This window comes from Onychomys torridus, chromosome 14 (assembly GCF_903995425.1).
Source record: "Onychomys torridus chromosome 14, mOncTor1.1, whole genome shotgun sequence".
NCBI lineage: Eukaryota > Metazoa > Chordata > Mammalia > Rodentia > Cricetidae > Onychomys > Onychomys torridus.
In genome coordinates, this window is record NC_050456.1 from 68345964 (window position 1) to 68364096 (window position 18133).

General features: G+C 43.9%; 1 protein-coding gene across 2 annotated transcripts in view; it reads right to left on the reverse strand.

The window, feature by feature from the left end:
* Positions 1 to 2899, reverse strand: part of Ppp4r3a (protein phosphatase 4 regulatory subunit 3A) — a 48577-nt gene extending 45678 nt beyond the window's left edge. For both annotated transcript variants that reach the window (XM_036206181.1, XM_036206179.1), the window contains exon 1: positions 1910 to 2899. In XM_036206181.1, the coding sequence (XP_036062074.1) occupies positions 1910 to 2051 (142 nt within the window). In that variant the 5' untranslated portion in view covers positions 2052 to 2899. The remainder of the gene's footprint in view (positions 1 to 1909) is intronic.
* Between the last annotated feature and the right edge of the window lie 15234 nt (positions 2900 to 18133).

Below are 18133 nucleotides of genomic sequence, written 5' to 3' on the forward strand. Positions count from 1 at the left end.
ATCTCTGCCTGGCTCTGCCTCCCCAAGTGCTGGGATTAAAGGCGTGTTGCCACCACAAACCGGCCTCAACTTATTTTAACCACAAATAAAAACCCAGCTCTGAAAAACAGACCTACTGTAACCAGAAACTTTTTTTCAGACCAAGTCTCACTATGTAACCCTGGCTGGCCTAGAACTTTATGTAGACTCTGGCTGGTCTCTAAGTCACCTAGAACTGCCTGCCTCTCTGTTAGAAACTTTTAAGAATGCCTGTAGAGGTAACTTTTTACCACTGTTAATTTATTTGGGGTATTTGTATAAAGATAACCTGTGGGCACTATACTCCAAATTACCATTTTCCAATTCAAATTAATGTTTCTGCAATCTTCAGTTACAACCAGGAGAGCCTTGTTTTTCATGTAATGAGTTCTAGGTATAGTCCAAAGAATAAAAACCTTCTTTGAAATAAATTTGTAATAATTGAGATATGAAACAACTACAAACATATTAAACAGACCGGTCCCTCAGATTAATGCAACAAGGTAACTATATTTATACTCCAAAGAAACAATTTGAAAAGTTTTGCCCAACATGTATATTTTCTTTCATTAAGTGAAATTAAAAATGTAACCAAGGAAAATGTCAAACCCTGAAGAAACTAATAATTTAAAATGAGATACAGAGCTGGGAGGTTGTGGCACACACCTTTAATCCCAGCACTTGGGAGGCAGAGGCAGGAGGATCTCTGAATTTGAGGCCAGCCAGGACTACAGAAACAGTTCCGGGACAGCTAGGGCTACACAGAAACCCTGTCAAAAACAAAATGACAAAAACCGTGAAACTTTGAACAACTTGGTCTTTGGACCCTGAAGACAGTTTCAATAGACCTGAAGGGAACGCAGGAGGGCAGATTCAAGCTTTAAAAATACTTCTCCCCACCTGTTAAATTGAACCATTGAAGACCACACGCTTAAGCAATCAGAAAATCTTGCAATAAAATGTTCCAAAGGGCTGGGCAGTGGTGGCGCACGCCTTTAATCCCAGCACTCGGGAGGCAGAACCAGGTGGATCTTTGTTGAGTTCGAGGCCACCCTGGTCCACAGAGCGAGATCCAGGACAGGCAACAAAACTACATGGAGAAACCCTGTCTCGGAAAAAAAACAAAACAAAAACAACAACAAAACAAACAAACAAAAAGCCCCAAAAACAAAGTTCCAAAGGTCCAGAAGTTCCCACAGTAGAATTACAGTCTCTCTTTCCTGGCCAGGCGTGGTGGCGCACTTTAATCCCAGCTCTCGGGAGGCAGAGGCAGGCGGATCTCTGTGAGTTCGAGGCCAGCCTGGGCTACAGAGCGAGTGCCAGAGCAACAGAGAAAAAACCCTGTCTCAAAACACCAATAACAAACTTCCCTTCTTATGAAAAAGACAAGCAACACCGGACAAGTCCAACGTATCCTCACAAAGCAAAGCAGCGCTTTCTCTCCAGTGGAGGAGCTGCCAGCATCGCCGACCCCGAAGATCAGAAAGAGGTAGTGGAAAAGGTCCAGAACTCTCCCCAAAGTGTGCAACGGCTACGAACTTGATGAGCTCCAAGCAAGGTCTTGCGTCTGATTTACAGATGGGTGAACTAAGGGCAGGCAGGTCGTATCCGTCCCGTGCCTTTCTCAAGGTCACACGGGTGCAAGACCCCAGCCAGGCTCCGGGACGGATCCCAGGTCTCCGACCTTGCCCCCACGAAAAGGCGGCACGGCGCAGCGTGCTCCGCTCGGCTCCAACTCTCCCCCAGCGCAGGGTTCTCGGTGAAGGAGACACCCCGATCGCTCTCGAGCGAGCTCCACCGGACTTGGGTACCCATGGCGTTCCCGCCTGGACTCCCGAATTCCCCGGCCCCGTGCCCCCGTTTCCCCCAGGAACCAGCCGGGGCTGCTTACCGTCGCTCTCGGCCCTGACGAGCAGGGACATGCCCTTCAGCCGCTCCACGTAGCCCGAGGACACGTGGCCAGTGCCCCGGTCGTCCCATTGCCGGTCCTCGTTGAGCGTGTAGACCTTCACCCGCCGTCGGGTGTCGGTCATCGTGCCGGCCGGGGGCCCCGCCCGAGTGGCCCGGGGACGGTGTCCAGGAAAGGCGGGCGGCCGCGAACGGGAGACTCCGGGACCTCAGTGCCGCCGCTGGCCGCCCCGGAGCCGCGCCGCCGCTCGCATGGCCCGCTCCCGGGGCCGAGCCCAGGGCCGCCGCCTTCTCTCGCCGCCCGCTCCTCGGCGCTATTGTCCAGGCCGGGTGAGCGCGGCCGCCCAGCAGCCCCGACGGGAACGCGCAGCTCTGCACAGCCTACCAACAGGGCCGCCGTTCCAACAAGGGGCAGCTCGGTTCACAGCCCTGCTCCCGCCTCCGCCATGACCTCCGCAGAGCCGCTTCCCGCGCCGCCGCCGCCGCCGCCGCCTCCTCAGGCCGCCGCCGCCGCCATGTTTTCCTTCCTTGTACCTGGCCCTGCCGCCGCCGCCGGAGGCTCCGCTCCGCTCCTCGCGCTTAAAGCATCCGAGGCCGACGAGCTAGCGCTACCCGGCAGACTCTGAACGTCCCTGGCGACCCGACAACCCCTAACTCTTCTTAGAAGTCGCCTTCCCTGACCCACCGCCTCTTCCGTCTTCCTCACAGAGCCAAAGCCGCCGCCATCTTGACTCGCCCCTCCAAAGCGGCGCGCGGGGCCACCTAGGCAGCAGCGGCAGGGGCGGCCCGCAGGCCCCACCACTTAAAGAGACAGGACCGGGGCCAGCTGCCTGGCTGCGGCGGAGGCCTCGCACCGAGGCGGACCCGGAGCTGCGGGGGTGGCGGAGCCGAGGAGGCGGGACGCGAGTGGCGCCGGTGTCGGACCGGGACTCCCTCGCGCTGCCCTGCACGTACTGTCGTGCGAGCGCGGGCTGCGTGTGCGTCCGTCGCACCCTGAGTTCGTCATCAGCCCTGGAAGGGGTGTGGAGTCGGTTGGCGGCCTGCGAGCCCGTTTGGGGTTTGGACTCTGATCCCGTAACTCACCCTTGTCCGTCCTTGTGTGTTTTCTCCCGCCGTTTTCCGGGAGGGCCTGAGCAGTCGGTCCCGGGGCACCGGCTTCTGGCCTCCTCCCCAGGCCTGAAATGGAGAAGCTGCTGGGCAAAAACCGTTTGAGCTGCGGTGGGCCACGCACTGGTCGGGCGAGTTCCCCTTGGCGCGTTGTTCACGCGTGGCACGGAACGTTCTGAGCCCTTACCTCACAATACAGCGGTTACCTTCCTTTCTGCCGACTATCAGAGCCGATGTTCTATATTAAAATATCTGTTAAACTAAGCTGTCTGTTCAGAAATTCTGAGAAGCACAAATCCTGGTTGGGCCTGATTCAAAGTCCCTAAAATGCACTTTTTTTGGGGGGGGGGGGGACGGGAGCGGTGCGTGAGAGGAGAACCAGAATATAGCAATTTGACAATTTAGAATAAAAACATTTTAGAGGTGAATGGCTCCAGAAGACACAGATTGTAGATAATGTCCTTCATCATAATAAACCGGAAGACAAATACTGTAATTCTGGCTAGTTGTGCTTTATTCCAGGTTTTTTTTTCCCCCAGCAAAAGTTTCCTCTTTGATGGGTAAAGAATTAAGGCAGATAAGGAACTATTCAGTGTTCAGCCTCTTCTAGCTGATCTCCAAGTCCCTTCAAAGCAGAGCTTCTCATCCTGTTGGTCACAACCCCTTCAGGGTTACATAGTAGATATCCTGCGTATCAGATATTTAATTATGATTCACAGCAGTAGCAAAATTACAGTTAGTAAGCAGCAACAAAATAATGTTATGATTGGAGTCACCGCAGCATGAGGAACTGTATTTAAAGGTCACAGCATTAGGAAAGGTGAGAACCACTGCTTTAAAATAATCTGCACACCAGTGCGTCATACTGATTAGTAATCTGGTCTCCTTGATAGTCCATGAGCTCCCTCCAGATGCTTGAAACGATTGTATTCCAGTCTTTAGAAACAGCAACCGCTTTGTTTTTCCATACTTCTCAATTTTGTTTGCAAACACTTTCAGACGTGTCTTTCATTTGTCTCTGAAGTTATGGGTGAGGAAGTCACCAGCTTCTCACATAGGTTGCTTTGGTCAGTCAGAGCAACATAGCGAGACTCTGTTTCAAACAAAAACAAAAACAAAAACTGTAGTTAGAGTTTTCCTGCCTGGCCCACAGTCAGGACAAATCTCTCTTACCCGCCAGTCCCACAGTCGCTCAGACCCAACCAAGAAAGCACACAGAAACTTACATTGCTTATAAACTGCATGGCCGTGGCAGGCTGCTTGTTATCTACCTTTTCTATCTTAAATTAACCCATTTCTGTTAATCTATACTTTGCCACATGGCGTGTGGCTTACCAGTGTCTTTACATGTTGCTTCTCATGGCGGTGGCTGGCGGTGTCTCCCCCAGCCTTCTCCATCCCAGAATTCTCTTTCTTCTCTCTTGTCCCGCCTATACTTCCTGCCTGGCCACTGGCCAATCAGAACTTTATTTACACAGAGCGATATACACAGCACTTCCCCTTTTCTTTTTTTTTTAAGGAAGGTTTTAACTTTTACATAGTACAATTACATAAAACAATTATCAAGCAAGAATTACAGTTACAATATTAAAGAAGATATCCTATCTACCTTATATTTGTGAGTCTAAGGTTTTATATCTAACTTATCTTGTATCATAACTGAGGAAATTATAACTATCTAGTCTTTAACCACATCAAAGACCTCAGAAGGATATAATATTACCTAAGAACCGGGAGAAGGATGTAAGCATTTTTCAGGAGTCTTGCAAGAGTAGACAGAGACAGCTGGCAGCCTGGACAGTCACCTAATGTTCCTTTGTAAAGTTGGGGCATTTGTCTTCAGCTCACAGGGCTAGAGTCTCTTGGTCACTTCTCTCAGTGTCCTGTAGAATGTCTGGCAGTTTCCTCTGTGAAGCAGGAACCTGAAGGACCATTTTGTCAAGCAAAGGTCAGTGGTCACCTTTCTATGGGTCTTACATGTCCACTTGATCGAGCAGTCCAGGCAAGAACAGTTTCTTGCCCAAATGGCTATTTTTGCCAAGGTGAAGATAAGATATGAAATGTCTTCAATGCCCATCCTCCTCTCTGAAGTAAATCGGTGCTGCCAGGAGCAGACATGTCTCACTGTCCAGAAAGTCTAAATTGTAAAAGTATTTTAAATGCCATATTTTGTAGGTCTTTGAAGTATTTGAAGATTACCTATCTGAAATATCTCTATGTATACCTAGTAGACTTAACTAACATGGCTATGAGTATGATTATCATAGATGACTAATTATTAATCTATTTTTAATTATCCATTACAATTTAAAATGAGCTATACAAACATAATACCTTAAACATGATTAGAAATATACACACAGTATAACAAAATTAACTTCAAGTTTGTATCAATAGACTAAAATCTAAACCAATGTAAAACATTTTAAACAAGTTGTTGCTCTTTAGAAGTAAGTTCCTTCCTTAATCTACCCTTTCATCCTATTATATCTATATCATATCCCCTTTTTATCTTTAGAAAGAGATCACATTTATAATCAACCTGCTTTAAAGAAAAATATTGGTATTTCTCTGTCCCACACCAGAGGGCTCTTCTGATTTGGGACACAAGAATCTCTTAACCTTTTTTTTTAGCAATATGTCTGGGTTTAGAGAAGGAGTAAGCCAATTCTATCTCCAAAGCCAGCTTGATAATTTTGGGAATTTGGGCGTAGTTTTTCTTACTACTTCCTGCTGGAGGGGGGTGCTGTATCTTATGGGGATACAAAGAAAATTTTAGTATTATAGAGTAGTCCATTAGGGTGAACCTCTGAGCCAGTTGCCTTGAAAGCATTCTGGATGTTGGATCATCTGGGCCATGGTGTCATTGGAGACCTTTCAGGTGGTCTTGGCTGATCAAACCTGATATATCTTAATTTGGAACAAATCCACAGCCTCTGGCTTTCTGTGGAAACAAAAGCAGAGACTCCTTTCCAAAGCAACATATCCTTATATCCAAATTTTAAAGTCAAGGTACCTTTAAAATTTACATTTTTGTTTAACTCAACAGCTTTCAAATATTTTTCTGTGGTTAAAAATCCCAAAGACAACATAAACCAGATTCTCTGTGTAATATCCATCTTTGTAAGACTGAAACGCTGCTGTGGCTGCTGGCTCCACCCACCTCAGTTTCCCAACATGGCGGTGGCACTGTTTACCGCCAGCTCTGGGTCTGGAGCCATGTGTACCATCAGCTATCAGAAGCAGTTCTATCAAAGCAGTGCATAGCCCAGAAACTTTTTTTTTTTTTTTTTAAACTACCAAAGGCTAAATCCACCACGCAGCAGAGTAAAGTGTCGCTTGTAGATTCCTCATTCCCGCCGCAGTACAGGTCAGACGCACACGCCAGGAACCCGCCAGAGTAGCTCAAACCGGCAGGCTGCCGCTAACTTGAGAGAGACAACTACGAAGCTGTTTTTAGCTCCGTTTAGAATCTTTTTTTTCAGGTTTTAGGTGGAAACTCTTGCCCCACGTTGGGCGCCATTTGTAGTTAGAGTTTTCCTGCCTGGCCCACAGTCAGGACAAATCTCTCTTACCCGCCAGTCCCACAGTCGCTCAGACCCAACCAAGAAAGCACACAGAAACTTATATTGCTTATAAACTGCATGGCCGTGGCAGGCTGCTTGTTATCTACCTTTTCTATCTTAAATTAACCCATTTCTGTTAATCTATACTTTGCCACATGGCGTGTGGCTTACCAGTGTCTTTACATGTTGCTTCTCATGGCGGCGGCTGGCGGTGTCTCCCCCAGCCTTCTCCATCCCAGAATTCTCTTTCTTCTCTCTTGTCCCGCCTATACTTCCTGCCTGGCCACTGGCCAATCAGAACTTTATTTACACAGAGCGATATACACAGCAAAAAACAAAAACAAATTCATGTTGATCATACAGTGCTGCATTTACCACAGAGGCTTATTCTTAATTATAAATGCCCAGCCTTGGGGTTGGGAATTTAGCTCAGTGGTAGAGTACTTGCCTAGCAAGCGCAAGGCCCTGGGTTTGGTCCTCAGCTCCGGCAAAAAAAAAACAACCAAACAAGAACAAACAAAAAAAACCTGCCCAGCCTTAGCTTGGCTTATTTCTTGCTAGCTCTTCTTAAATTAGCCTAGCTCTCTTTTGCCTCTGGGCTTTTCCCATTCTCTTACTTCTGTAAACCTTATTCTTACGCTGTGGCATGCTGTGTAGCTGGGTGGCTGGCCCCTGGAGTCCTCCTCCTTCTCTGACTACTTCTTTTTCCTCCTCCCAGATTTCTTCTATTTATTCTCCCTGCCTGCCAGCCCTGCCTACCCTTTCTCCTACCTTGCTATTGGCTGTTCAGTTCTTTATCAGACCATTAGGTGTTTTAGACAGGCACAGTAACACAGCTTTACAGAGTTCAACAAATGCAACATAAACAAAAGTAACACACCTTAAAATAGTATTCTACTACACTCGCTTCTCAGCTTGTGGGAAGCTTCAGTCACTCTGTGGTGTGGGGCTTTGTTGACATCAGACTGTGTCCTACTATAAGTTACTGCATAGTTTATGAAACAGTTTAGGCTGTATCTTGCCCTAGGAGACACCATTTTACACACAGCTCTTGATTCCATTTTGAGGGAGAAAGATGATTAGCCATTTTACCATCTGTCAGGTACCATCTATCCAGCACAGACTGATAAATTACATTCCTGGGAGTAGAAAGAAAGCTACCCTATGAATTGAGACTTTAGAAGGACATGGGTCTATTAAAATATCAGGGGTGTTTATGTTACTTTTCAATTGCTGTGACAAAACACCACGATACAGCCACAATGCTGAAGCAAATACCTAAGAGCTCATATTTTGGGACAACTACCATGAGGGCAGAGAGAGCTAACTGGGAATGGCATGGGCTTTTGAAATCTCAAAGCTAGCCCCCAGTCACATACCTCCTCCAACAAGGCCACACCTCCTAATCCTTCCCAAACAGTTCCACCAACTGGGGACCAAGCATTCAAATATACATGATGAGTGATGTTGCTCTGTATGCTGTGAGTATGTTGCTCTGATTGGTTGATAAATAAAAGTTGGTTGGTCAGTAGCTAAGCAGGAAGTATAGGCAGGGTAAACAGACAAGGAGAATTCTGGGAAGAGGAAGGCTGTGTTAGACCAGCCTGCCATCCAGGGAGCAGCATGTAATGGCATACACGTAAAGCCACAGAACACATGGTGACATATAGATGGGTGAAAATGGGTTGAGTTTAAGTGTAAGAGCTAGTCAGTGGTAGGCCTGAGCTAATGGCTGAACAGTTTTAATCAATGTAAGCTTCTGAGTGATTATGATTTTGTAAGTGGGGCTTGGCGGGACCTGAAGAAACTTTCCAGCTATATATATGAGTCTATGGCACCATTCTCATTCAGAACATCACAAAGCAGGCTGGAGAGATGGCTCAGCATTAAGAGTGCTGGCTGCTCTTCCACAGAAATCAGCTCTAAGTCCCAACAACCAAACAATGGCTAGCAACCATCTGTAACTCAGGTTCTAGGGGATCCAATGCCCTCAGGTGGCCTCCACAAGTTCTGCATGGTACATAAATGTAGGTGTGACACCCACGCACATAAAAATAAATCTTTAAAAAAATCAGAGAAACGAAGCCCAAGAACATATAGTACATGCCAGACTAAGGAAAAACAGTAATATCCAGGCCCCACAAAGAAATGGATACCAAATACTGTGAAGGCATGGGCCAGACAAAGCTATCATCTGATACTTGGTTTGTTTGGCAAGGACTAATAGAGAACTCCATGACCCTGGAACTGAGGCTTTGCTTGTGTCTCCTGGTCTGCTTGACCACCCACCTGTTGACCCATCTATGGATCTGAACCCACTGCTTTTTACTCTTGGATCCAGATTTGGCTTTCACCTCCCAGCTGAATTCTAGACCTTCATTCTCAAACTGTAGCTGCAGTAGCAGCTTCTTTCTGGCCCTGGTCTGGTTTGTTATTTTATCAACACAGACTCCATCCCTTTCTGAAATCTCCTGCTCTGCTGTAGATTTTTAAACTGACATTCCTTCTGTAAAGATCATACATGCATATAGACATATATTTACTGTGTGGTGTGTGGTAAAATTTAATATTAATTCTGGTGGTTTAAATGAAAATGACCCCCCTAGGCTCATGGGAAGTGGCGCTGTTGAGAGGTGTGGCCTCACTGAGGAAGTGTGTCATTAAGGGTGGGCTTTGAGGTTTCAGATGCTGGAGCCAGGGCTAGTGTCACTCTCTCTTCCTACTGCCTGCCAATCAAGATGTAGAACTCTCGGCTACCTCTCCAGCACCATGTCTACCTGCATACCACAATGATTCCCACCATGATGACAATGGACTAAACCTTTTATCTGGAATCCAGCCACAATTAAACATTTTCCATTATAAGAGTTGCCATGGTCATGGTGTCTATTCACAGCAATAGAAACCCTAACTAGCCGGGGGGTGTTGGCGCACTCCTTTAATCCCAGCACTCGGGAGGCAGAGCCAGGCAGATCTCTGTGAGTTTGAGGCCAGCCTGGGCTACCAAGTGAGTTCCAGGAAAGGTGCAAAGCTACGCAGAGAAACCCTGTTTCAAAAAAAAACAAAAACAAAACAAAAAAAAAAAGAAAGAAAAGAAAAGAAACCCTAACTAAGAAATTAATAAGATTGGAATAAAAGAACCTATTCTATTCACCTTAGCCAGGCTACCAAGGTCGAAGGTAATAAATGACGACAAAAGCTGTCATTAAAACAGCTAAACCTGCAAATGTACTGTTGTTTAATAAATTCTGACATTGTGGGAAGACATACATTTATTTATGCTTCTGGCATAATAAGTTCACAACAGGTTCCCTTCCTTTACCATGTCCCCATAATTTCCCCTGTCTTTCTGTCCTGCCTCAGACTCAATGACAAAAAACTTCAGATAAAAAAGTTATAATTCTCCTGGGAGTGTGTGTGAGAAATCTTCCTTCTTTCTCTTTAATTTTGAAGCACTTGGGGATTGAACCTAGAGCCTCATACATAATAGACATGGACATTCTTTTTCCTTTTCTTTTAATTTTGAGACAAACTCTCACTAAATTGCCCAGTTTGGATTTGAATTTGCTCTGTAGACCACACAGACCTTGAATTTGTGACCTTTCTACCTCAGCTTCTTGAATAGCTGGGATTACAACAGGCCCCAGACATTTTTTTCACATTTGGAGAGTATGTGTGTGTGTATGTGTGTGTGTGTGTGTGTGTGTGTGTGTGTGTGTGTGTGTGTGTGTTGGGTATATCTTTCCATTATTTGGGTCCTGGGGACAGGTCTTAGGTCATCAGGCTTGGTAATAAGTGCCTTTATCTGCTGAGCCATCTAACTGGCCTTCAATTTTGTCTATTTTTTATGCAATGGAAAATTAAATTTAGACATATGTTAATTAACTTTCACATATACAAATAAAAACATGCAGTAATTTATAGAAAAATAATACTTATAAGCTGGGGCGACTGTATAAGCATGAGAACCCAAGTTCAGATTGTAGCACTCACATAAAAAGAAAAAGCTGGATGTGTATGAGGTTAACTTGTCTCAAAACTACAAGAACAAAAATCACTTACAATTACAAAGTTGATAAACATCAATTTTAGGGGCATACACATCAGAATCACAATGAGATATCACTTAATACCTATGGGAGGCTATTATCCATAAAGTGGAAAATAGTGGGTATTCCAGGATCTGGAAATGTTGGGCTCCCTGAGCACTGTCAGTGGAGAAACCCTGGGGTACAGCTGGAAACAGGATGTTTTATTTAAAACACACACACACACACACACACACACACACACAATTGGTTTTGTTTTTTGGTTTGCTTTGTTTTGAGACAGACTCTCATTATACAGCCTTGGCTGGCCAGGAAGACACTATGTAGACTAGATTAGTATCTTACGGAGATCTGCCTGCTTCTGCCTCCTGAGTGGTGGGATTAAAGGCGTGCACCACCATGCCCTGCCCAAAACAGAATTGTGTTGAATGACTCAGCAATTTTGCTTGTAGATATAGATCCAAAAGAACTAAAACCAAGATATTTGTACCCCTATGTTCATAGAAGCATCATTAATAATAGCCAAAAGATGAAAAAAAAAAAAACCAACAACACAAAGGCCTATGGATAAATAAAACATTGGAATCAGCACAAATAATATGTGCACATACAATATAATGTTATTTGGTTGTAGAAAACAATGAGGGTAAGGTAGTTTGAAAGAAAATGGCCTCCAAAGGGAGTGGCACTATTGGGAGGTGTGGCTTTATTGGAGTAGGTATGACCTTATTGGAAGAAGTGTGTCATAGTAGAGGCAGGCTTTGAGGTCTCATCTATGCTCAAGCCATGTCCAGTATCTCAGTTTACTTTCTGTTGCCTGCTGATCAAGATGTAGTACTCTCAACTCCCACACCATGTCTGCCTGCATGTTCCCATGTCCCACCGTGATGATAATGGACTAAACCTCTGAAATGTAAGCCAGTCCCAATTAAATGTCTCCTTTTACAAGAGTTGCCATGCTCATGGTGTCTCTTCCTAGCAATAGAAACCCTAAGACAGAGGGTTAAGAGTATGGCTCAATTATAGAATCTACCATACACAAGGCCTTAGGTTTAATCTCAGCACCTAGATTAAAAGGAATGAAATTCTGATATATGCCACATTATTGACGAACCTTAAAACATAATGCTAAGTGAAATAAAGCAGACACAAAGAGAATATTCCAGATGCCAAGAATAGTCGCATTTATAGAGACAGAGAGTAGAATTGTAGTTATCAACTAGGGACTGGGAAAAGGCATGGGAAGAGTTGTAGCTGTGCTTGCCACAGAGCAGATAATGAGTAACTATGTTCGCTAATGGGCATGTTAATTTGCTTTACCATCTTAGTCATTTTGCCATATATATGTGTATCTTATGACATCCAACTGGATACCTTCAGTATATACAAAAATATTTATTTTTAAAATTTGATTTTTATGGGCTGAAGAGATGGCTCAGAGGTTAAGAGCACTAACTGCTCTTCCAGAGGACCTGAGTTCAATTCCCAGCAACCACATAGTGGCTCACAACCAACTATATGAGATCTAGTTTCCCCTTCTGGCCTACAGGCATACATGCTGTATACATAATAAATAAATCTTTTAAAAATTTTGATTTTTATTATTATTTATGTGTGTGTGTTTCAGAGTGAATACATGCAAGTGCCCATGGAGGCCAGAAGAATGCATTAGATCCCTTGCAGCTGGAGTTGCAGCAGTTGTTAGTCACCAGTTGTGGGTGCTGTGAACCAAATTTGGGTCTTCTGAAGCAGCAAACTCCTACATTACCTATAACAGCTGAGAGAGGTGCCTCAGTGGGTAGAGGTGCTTGCCACCAAGCCTGGTACTCTTTCTTTGATCCTTGGGACTCTAGCTGGCCTGAGCATGGCAAACATGGCTCTGTCAGGCCTTGCCCTTCTCCCCCATTCCCTCTGCCTTGCTAAAAACTGATAGATCACATTCCTAAAGCCAGCCATCAAGGTCTATTCCCTTATTTGGTCACTTTCTCCTCTTGAGGTTTGCTACCAAGGTCCAGCTATCCAAGTACTGAAGTCCAGCAATCAAAGCCCCTTTTGGCCACCTTAATTAACATACTCTGTCAAAAGAAACCAACTCATCCTAACACAGATTTCCCCTTTTACCTTTATAAACTGCCATGTGCCTATGGGCCACATCTGTCTCCTCTTCATCCAGAGGCAGTCCTTTGTGCCCCACACCGCCTAGAACAAATACCCATTCCCCTTCTCCCTTCTTCACGTCCCCATTCTCCCTCATCATCTACCTCCTGTCTTGGTCTCTTATTCCCTGATCTGTGTCCCTCTGGGGCAAACAAATCTTCTTTGTGCTGAGAACTTGGTCTCAGGATGTCTTGAACCAAAACTGCTCCCTTCAGGACACACATAACAGAAAGAGAGAATTGACTCTATATGTGGGTGCATACACACATGTGCACATATAAATTAAAGGTATAATTTAAAAGTTAAAAATAAAAACCTTGTTCCAAATAACTAAAAGCCTTCATCTCCAAATTATTGAAATGATAAATTTCGTTACACACACACACACTCGCACACACACACACTCGCACGTTGCCACTATTATAAATAAAGATGTACACTTTAGAAGTGGAATTCTGGATATTATTGCAGATGGGTGAGAGAAGGAAAGCTACTTGTTATGAATTATGCATGCAGGGGACCATGCTGGTATGCTGCAGTGGGTGCAGCGGTCAGGCTGGGGGGTGACCAACTCCACGCAGGCATGGTGGTACGGCTGTGGGTGCACATTCACAACCTGGATGCTATGTCCATGTGGAAATGGTTTATTATAATAGCGATATGAAGAGAAGGTGGGAAAGAGGGAGAGAAGATAGAAAGAGAGAGGGAAAGAGAGAGAGAGGTCGAGAGGTGCACACTTGGTGGTAGTGGAGCGAGAGAGTGAGAAAGGGGTGTTTTTCCTTAAGAAGAGGCTTCTACATCAGGACACAGGGTAGCACCAAGGGGCAGGTCACAATATTAACACTAATGGCGTGTGGGAGACTCTCATAAATACTGTGAAATAGCCAGTTAGAAGCTGTCAGTAATAACTAAAGTGGAGTTTTGAAAAGAAAGGAGCTGACAAAAAAAAGCTATTTTAGGATTTTAGGTACACAGTCAAGAGGAATATACATCAATTAAACACCGAAAAGGGAGGAATCATGGGTAACTGGAATTTTTAAGTCACATGACAGTTTGGGGATGGGAAATAGTTCACAGGAGATAATTTGGCAGTAATGTGAATAATTTACTCTCAAATATTATTATAGGCCAGCCTTAATAATATTCTTCCCAGGGGCGCAGAAGAGAGGCCTCGAATGGTGAGAATTAATTTTGGGAAATAAATGTAAGTACACCAAGCTCTTTGACCATCTACTTTATTCTTCTGGAATAAAATCCTATTTACACAGCTTCAGATCTGTTCTTGTGCCTAACTCCTTTCTTGCCTGATTTCTCTCTACCTTTATCTGCTGTCCCCTCTAAGTTCTATCTTAATTCTCTCATCTTAATTCTGCCTCATCAGGGTTCTTGTCATCTTATTCTTACCTACCTAGTACTTCCCCATCTGGCTCTTCCTCATCTTCCATCTTCAAGGTCTCTAGTCAAAATCTTCCTCTAAGTCTCTTTATACCTCTCAGTTCTCCCCAAGTCTCTGAGATATTCTGTTATAAAGCCAAGCAATAGCAATCCTCCCCCCCCCCCAGCCAGGTCACCAGCCTTGAATTCTTATAGGGTCATAAAGGCAGACCAGATATTTCCTTATGCAGTGACTGTGAGACTTTATTTTACAACCCAAAAAGGGATTGGTAAAGGAAGAGGTCAACTGAGAGCTAAAAATCTGTTAATATATCAGAAAAGGGGAATTTATATGTTCAAACTACATTCCTAAAAGTGGTTAGGTAAAAATGTTAGGAGTCTATAATGTTAGTAAGGCTGTATAAGAAAGGAGGATCTCAGCTTAAATTGCACAAGAAATAAAGCTATCCGCCTGACCTAGGAGACTGGGGTTTCCATGAGGGTGTTACCTTAGTTCAGGAGATCGTTAGGCCTTGGATGTTTGATGGGTGTTTTAGATAAATACACTGTTAAGAGTTCTTGGAAGCATACATAGCACACAAGAAAAGCATTGTACGAACCAGCATATATATATATATGCTAAAATATCACCAACACTTAAGTCATGGCTTGACCTTTGGAAAAGTCCTTGACCTCTCCAAGTAGTAGCTTTTGTGATAGTAGCTGGATTCCATTACATTTTCCTGTGGCTTGCAGCAATTTACAAAGTTAAAAATACATTCTAAACTTGGTGTGGTGGGCACATACCTTTAATCCCAGCATTTAGGAGGCAGAGGCAGGAAGATCTCTCTGAGTTCAAGGGAAGCCTGACCTACATATCAAGTTCCAGGTCAGCCAAAGTTACATGGTGAAACCCTGGCTCAAAAACAAAATAAAACCAAAACAAAACTATATTCTATTTTCTTTTCTGTTGCTGTGAAAACAGTATCAAAGATAACAACAAACACAATTAAATAAAAAAAAAAAACTCTGATTAAAAGCAACTTAGAAGAGAAAATGATTTATTTCCCTTATACTTCTAGGTTACAGTCTATTGTTGAGGGTAATCAGGACAGGAACTCAAAGCAGGAACCTGAAGCAGAAACCTTGGAGAAATGCTGCTTGTTGGCTTGTTTCCTCATGCTTGGCTTTCTTGTAAAGACCAGGACAACCTACTCATGGAACGTTGCTGTCTGTTGTGGGCTGGGTGCTCCTACATGGACTATCAATCAAGACAGACAGACTTCAATCCCCACAGACATGCCTGCTGGGCAGTCTGACTATTCAATTCCTCCATGGAGTGTTTCCTCTCAGATGACTCTAGGCTGTATCAAGTTGACAATTAAAGCTAAGTAGGGCACGTGAGATGTTTGATTAGAGGAATGTGAAGCAATCTTTTGCCTTCCATCATGGTGCACACAGCCAACTCTTCCTCCTCTAGATTATTTGCAGTACTAAGTTCACCTGTGGGGTAAAAAGCAAAGTTCCAGAGGTAGACTGGTTGGCTGACTTGCCACATTTTGTTCTTTTTAGTTGCAAGTTTCCTGTCATCAAGAGATAAGTTTATCAGAGTAGTCTAAAACCTATCTGCTAAGTATTATATATACACAAAAATATGGGAATATGTTGTTCAGTTTATTGAATAATAATAAAATTGACTTGTGCTGGGTGGTGGTGGCACACACCTTTAATCCCAGCACTCAGGAGGCAGAGGCAGGCGGATCTTTGTGAGTTCGAGGCCAGCCTGGGCTACCAAGTGAGTTCCAGGAAAGGCGCAAAGCTACACAGAGAAACCTTGTCTCGAAAAAAAACAAACAAACAAACAAACAAAAAATTGACATGTATGATAGGCCACTACCTGTATTTTCTGAGTATTATTATCTATCTTTTTCTCTTTCTTCTCCTTTTTTTCTTTGAAACAGGGTTTCTCTGTGTTTCCTTGGCTGTCCTGGAACTTGATCTTTAGACTAGGCTGGCCTTGAACTCAGAGATCCACTTGCCTCTGCCTCCCAAGTGTTTTTTTTTTTTTTTTTTAATTATGATGTTGGGGTTCCATTGCAAGGCCTTGTGCATACTAGACAAGCACTCTGCTACTGAGCTATATCCCCAGCCCCCCACTTTTTAAATCCTCTCCTTCCCCACTTCCTCCTTTCTTTCTGCTCCCCTTTCCTTCTCTGACAGGTCTTACATACCCCAGGTTAGTGACCTAACTTGGAACTCATTCAGGCAATAGATAAATTTCTAAACAATCCATTCTTTAGATTTAAAAAGCTTAATATCTAATCCCAGTACTTCAGAGGTGGAGGCAGGAAGATCAAAAGTACAAGGTCATCTCTGGTTACATAGTAAGTTTGATCCCTACAAAAACAGTAAATAAAGTTTGCACCTGCTCAAGTTTTGAGAAGGCCTTAATCAGCAAAAATGCTCATATATCTTTCTTGCTTTCATCAGGGAGAATTGGATCCTTTCCAGGTCATGTCAAATCTCTACTTTTTCTTTTTTTTTGGGGGGGGGCGGGGAATTTCAAGACAGGGTTTCTCTGAGTAGCTTTGGAGCCTGTGGAACTCCTCTATAGACCAGGCTGGCCTTGAACTCACAGAAATCCACCTGCCTCTGCCTCCCGAGTGCCGAGATTAAAGGCGTGTGCCACCACCGCCTGGCTAAATCTCAACTTTCTTTTATGTCTAGCACTTTACTATTCTCCCAATCCTGTTGTGTTCCGTTTAACATCTTTGGTTTAAAGATGACAGAGAACTTCTTATTTTGAAGTATTACTTTGCGGTGGGTTATTGTTATTATTATTGACAAAGAGAAAAATAACGTGTTTTTTTTAAGTATACAAGTGTCCATGCACTCATTTCTCTTCCCTGATTTGAGACAGGATCTCATGTAGTCCAGGATGGCTTCAAACTCACTATGTGGTCAAGAATAACCTTGAATTCCTGGTCCTCATATCTCTACTTTCAGAGTACTAGTATTACAGGCCTGTGCTACCACATCTGGCTTCTTTTCCACCTTTGATAATCCAAAGTGACAAGGATGGTGGATATGAAAGTACTGATTTTTTAAAAAACAGATCAACATGGTCTTGCTATATAGACCAGGCCATCCTGGAAGCTCCATTTTCCTGCCTCTGCCTCCTGATTGCAGGAATGAACCATCACTGTACTGTAGATCATTTTTATTTAGCTATCTTTAAATAACCTACTGATTGTGACCTGGTTTTTGTAATTCCAAATACTCTTGCTGATTTTTTCATTTGGGGCTAATATGATGCTCTTTAAACAACTGAAGAATCCAGTACTTCAATATCTGGTCACAGTGGCTAGGGTTGTACTTGACAGAACTCATGCCAGTCAGATATAGAGACTACATTTCTCTGACTGTTACTGAGGGAAAAGGGTAGTAGGGATGTGCATATCATGTGCACCCACGACTCCATCCTTGATGTAAATAAATATCTGCACCCTTAAGAAGAAAGTAAGTAGAACATTCTGTGGGGGCTCAGGTTATCTCTCATAATAGATTTTGTTTTTCAAGATAGGGTTTCTCTGTATAGTTTGGTGCCTGTCCTGGATCTTGCTGTATAGACCAGCTGGCCTCAAACTCACAGAGATCCACCTGGCTCTGCCTCCAGAGTGCTGGGATTAAAGGAGTGTGCCACTACTGCCTGGCTAAGAGGATTTTTTGAAAAGAAGATTTATTTTAATGTGTTGTTTGTCTGCTATGTATATATGTGCACCATGTGTGTGCCTGATGCTCTTAGAGGCCAGAAGAGGGTGTTAGAGCACTTGTAACTGGAATTACAGGCAGCTGTGAGCTGCCATATTGGTGATGAAACAAACCTGGGTCCTTTCCAAGAGAAACACGTGCTCATAATCGCTGAGCTGTCTTTCTAGTTCCAAACACCTAAGG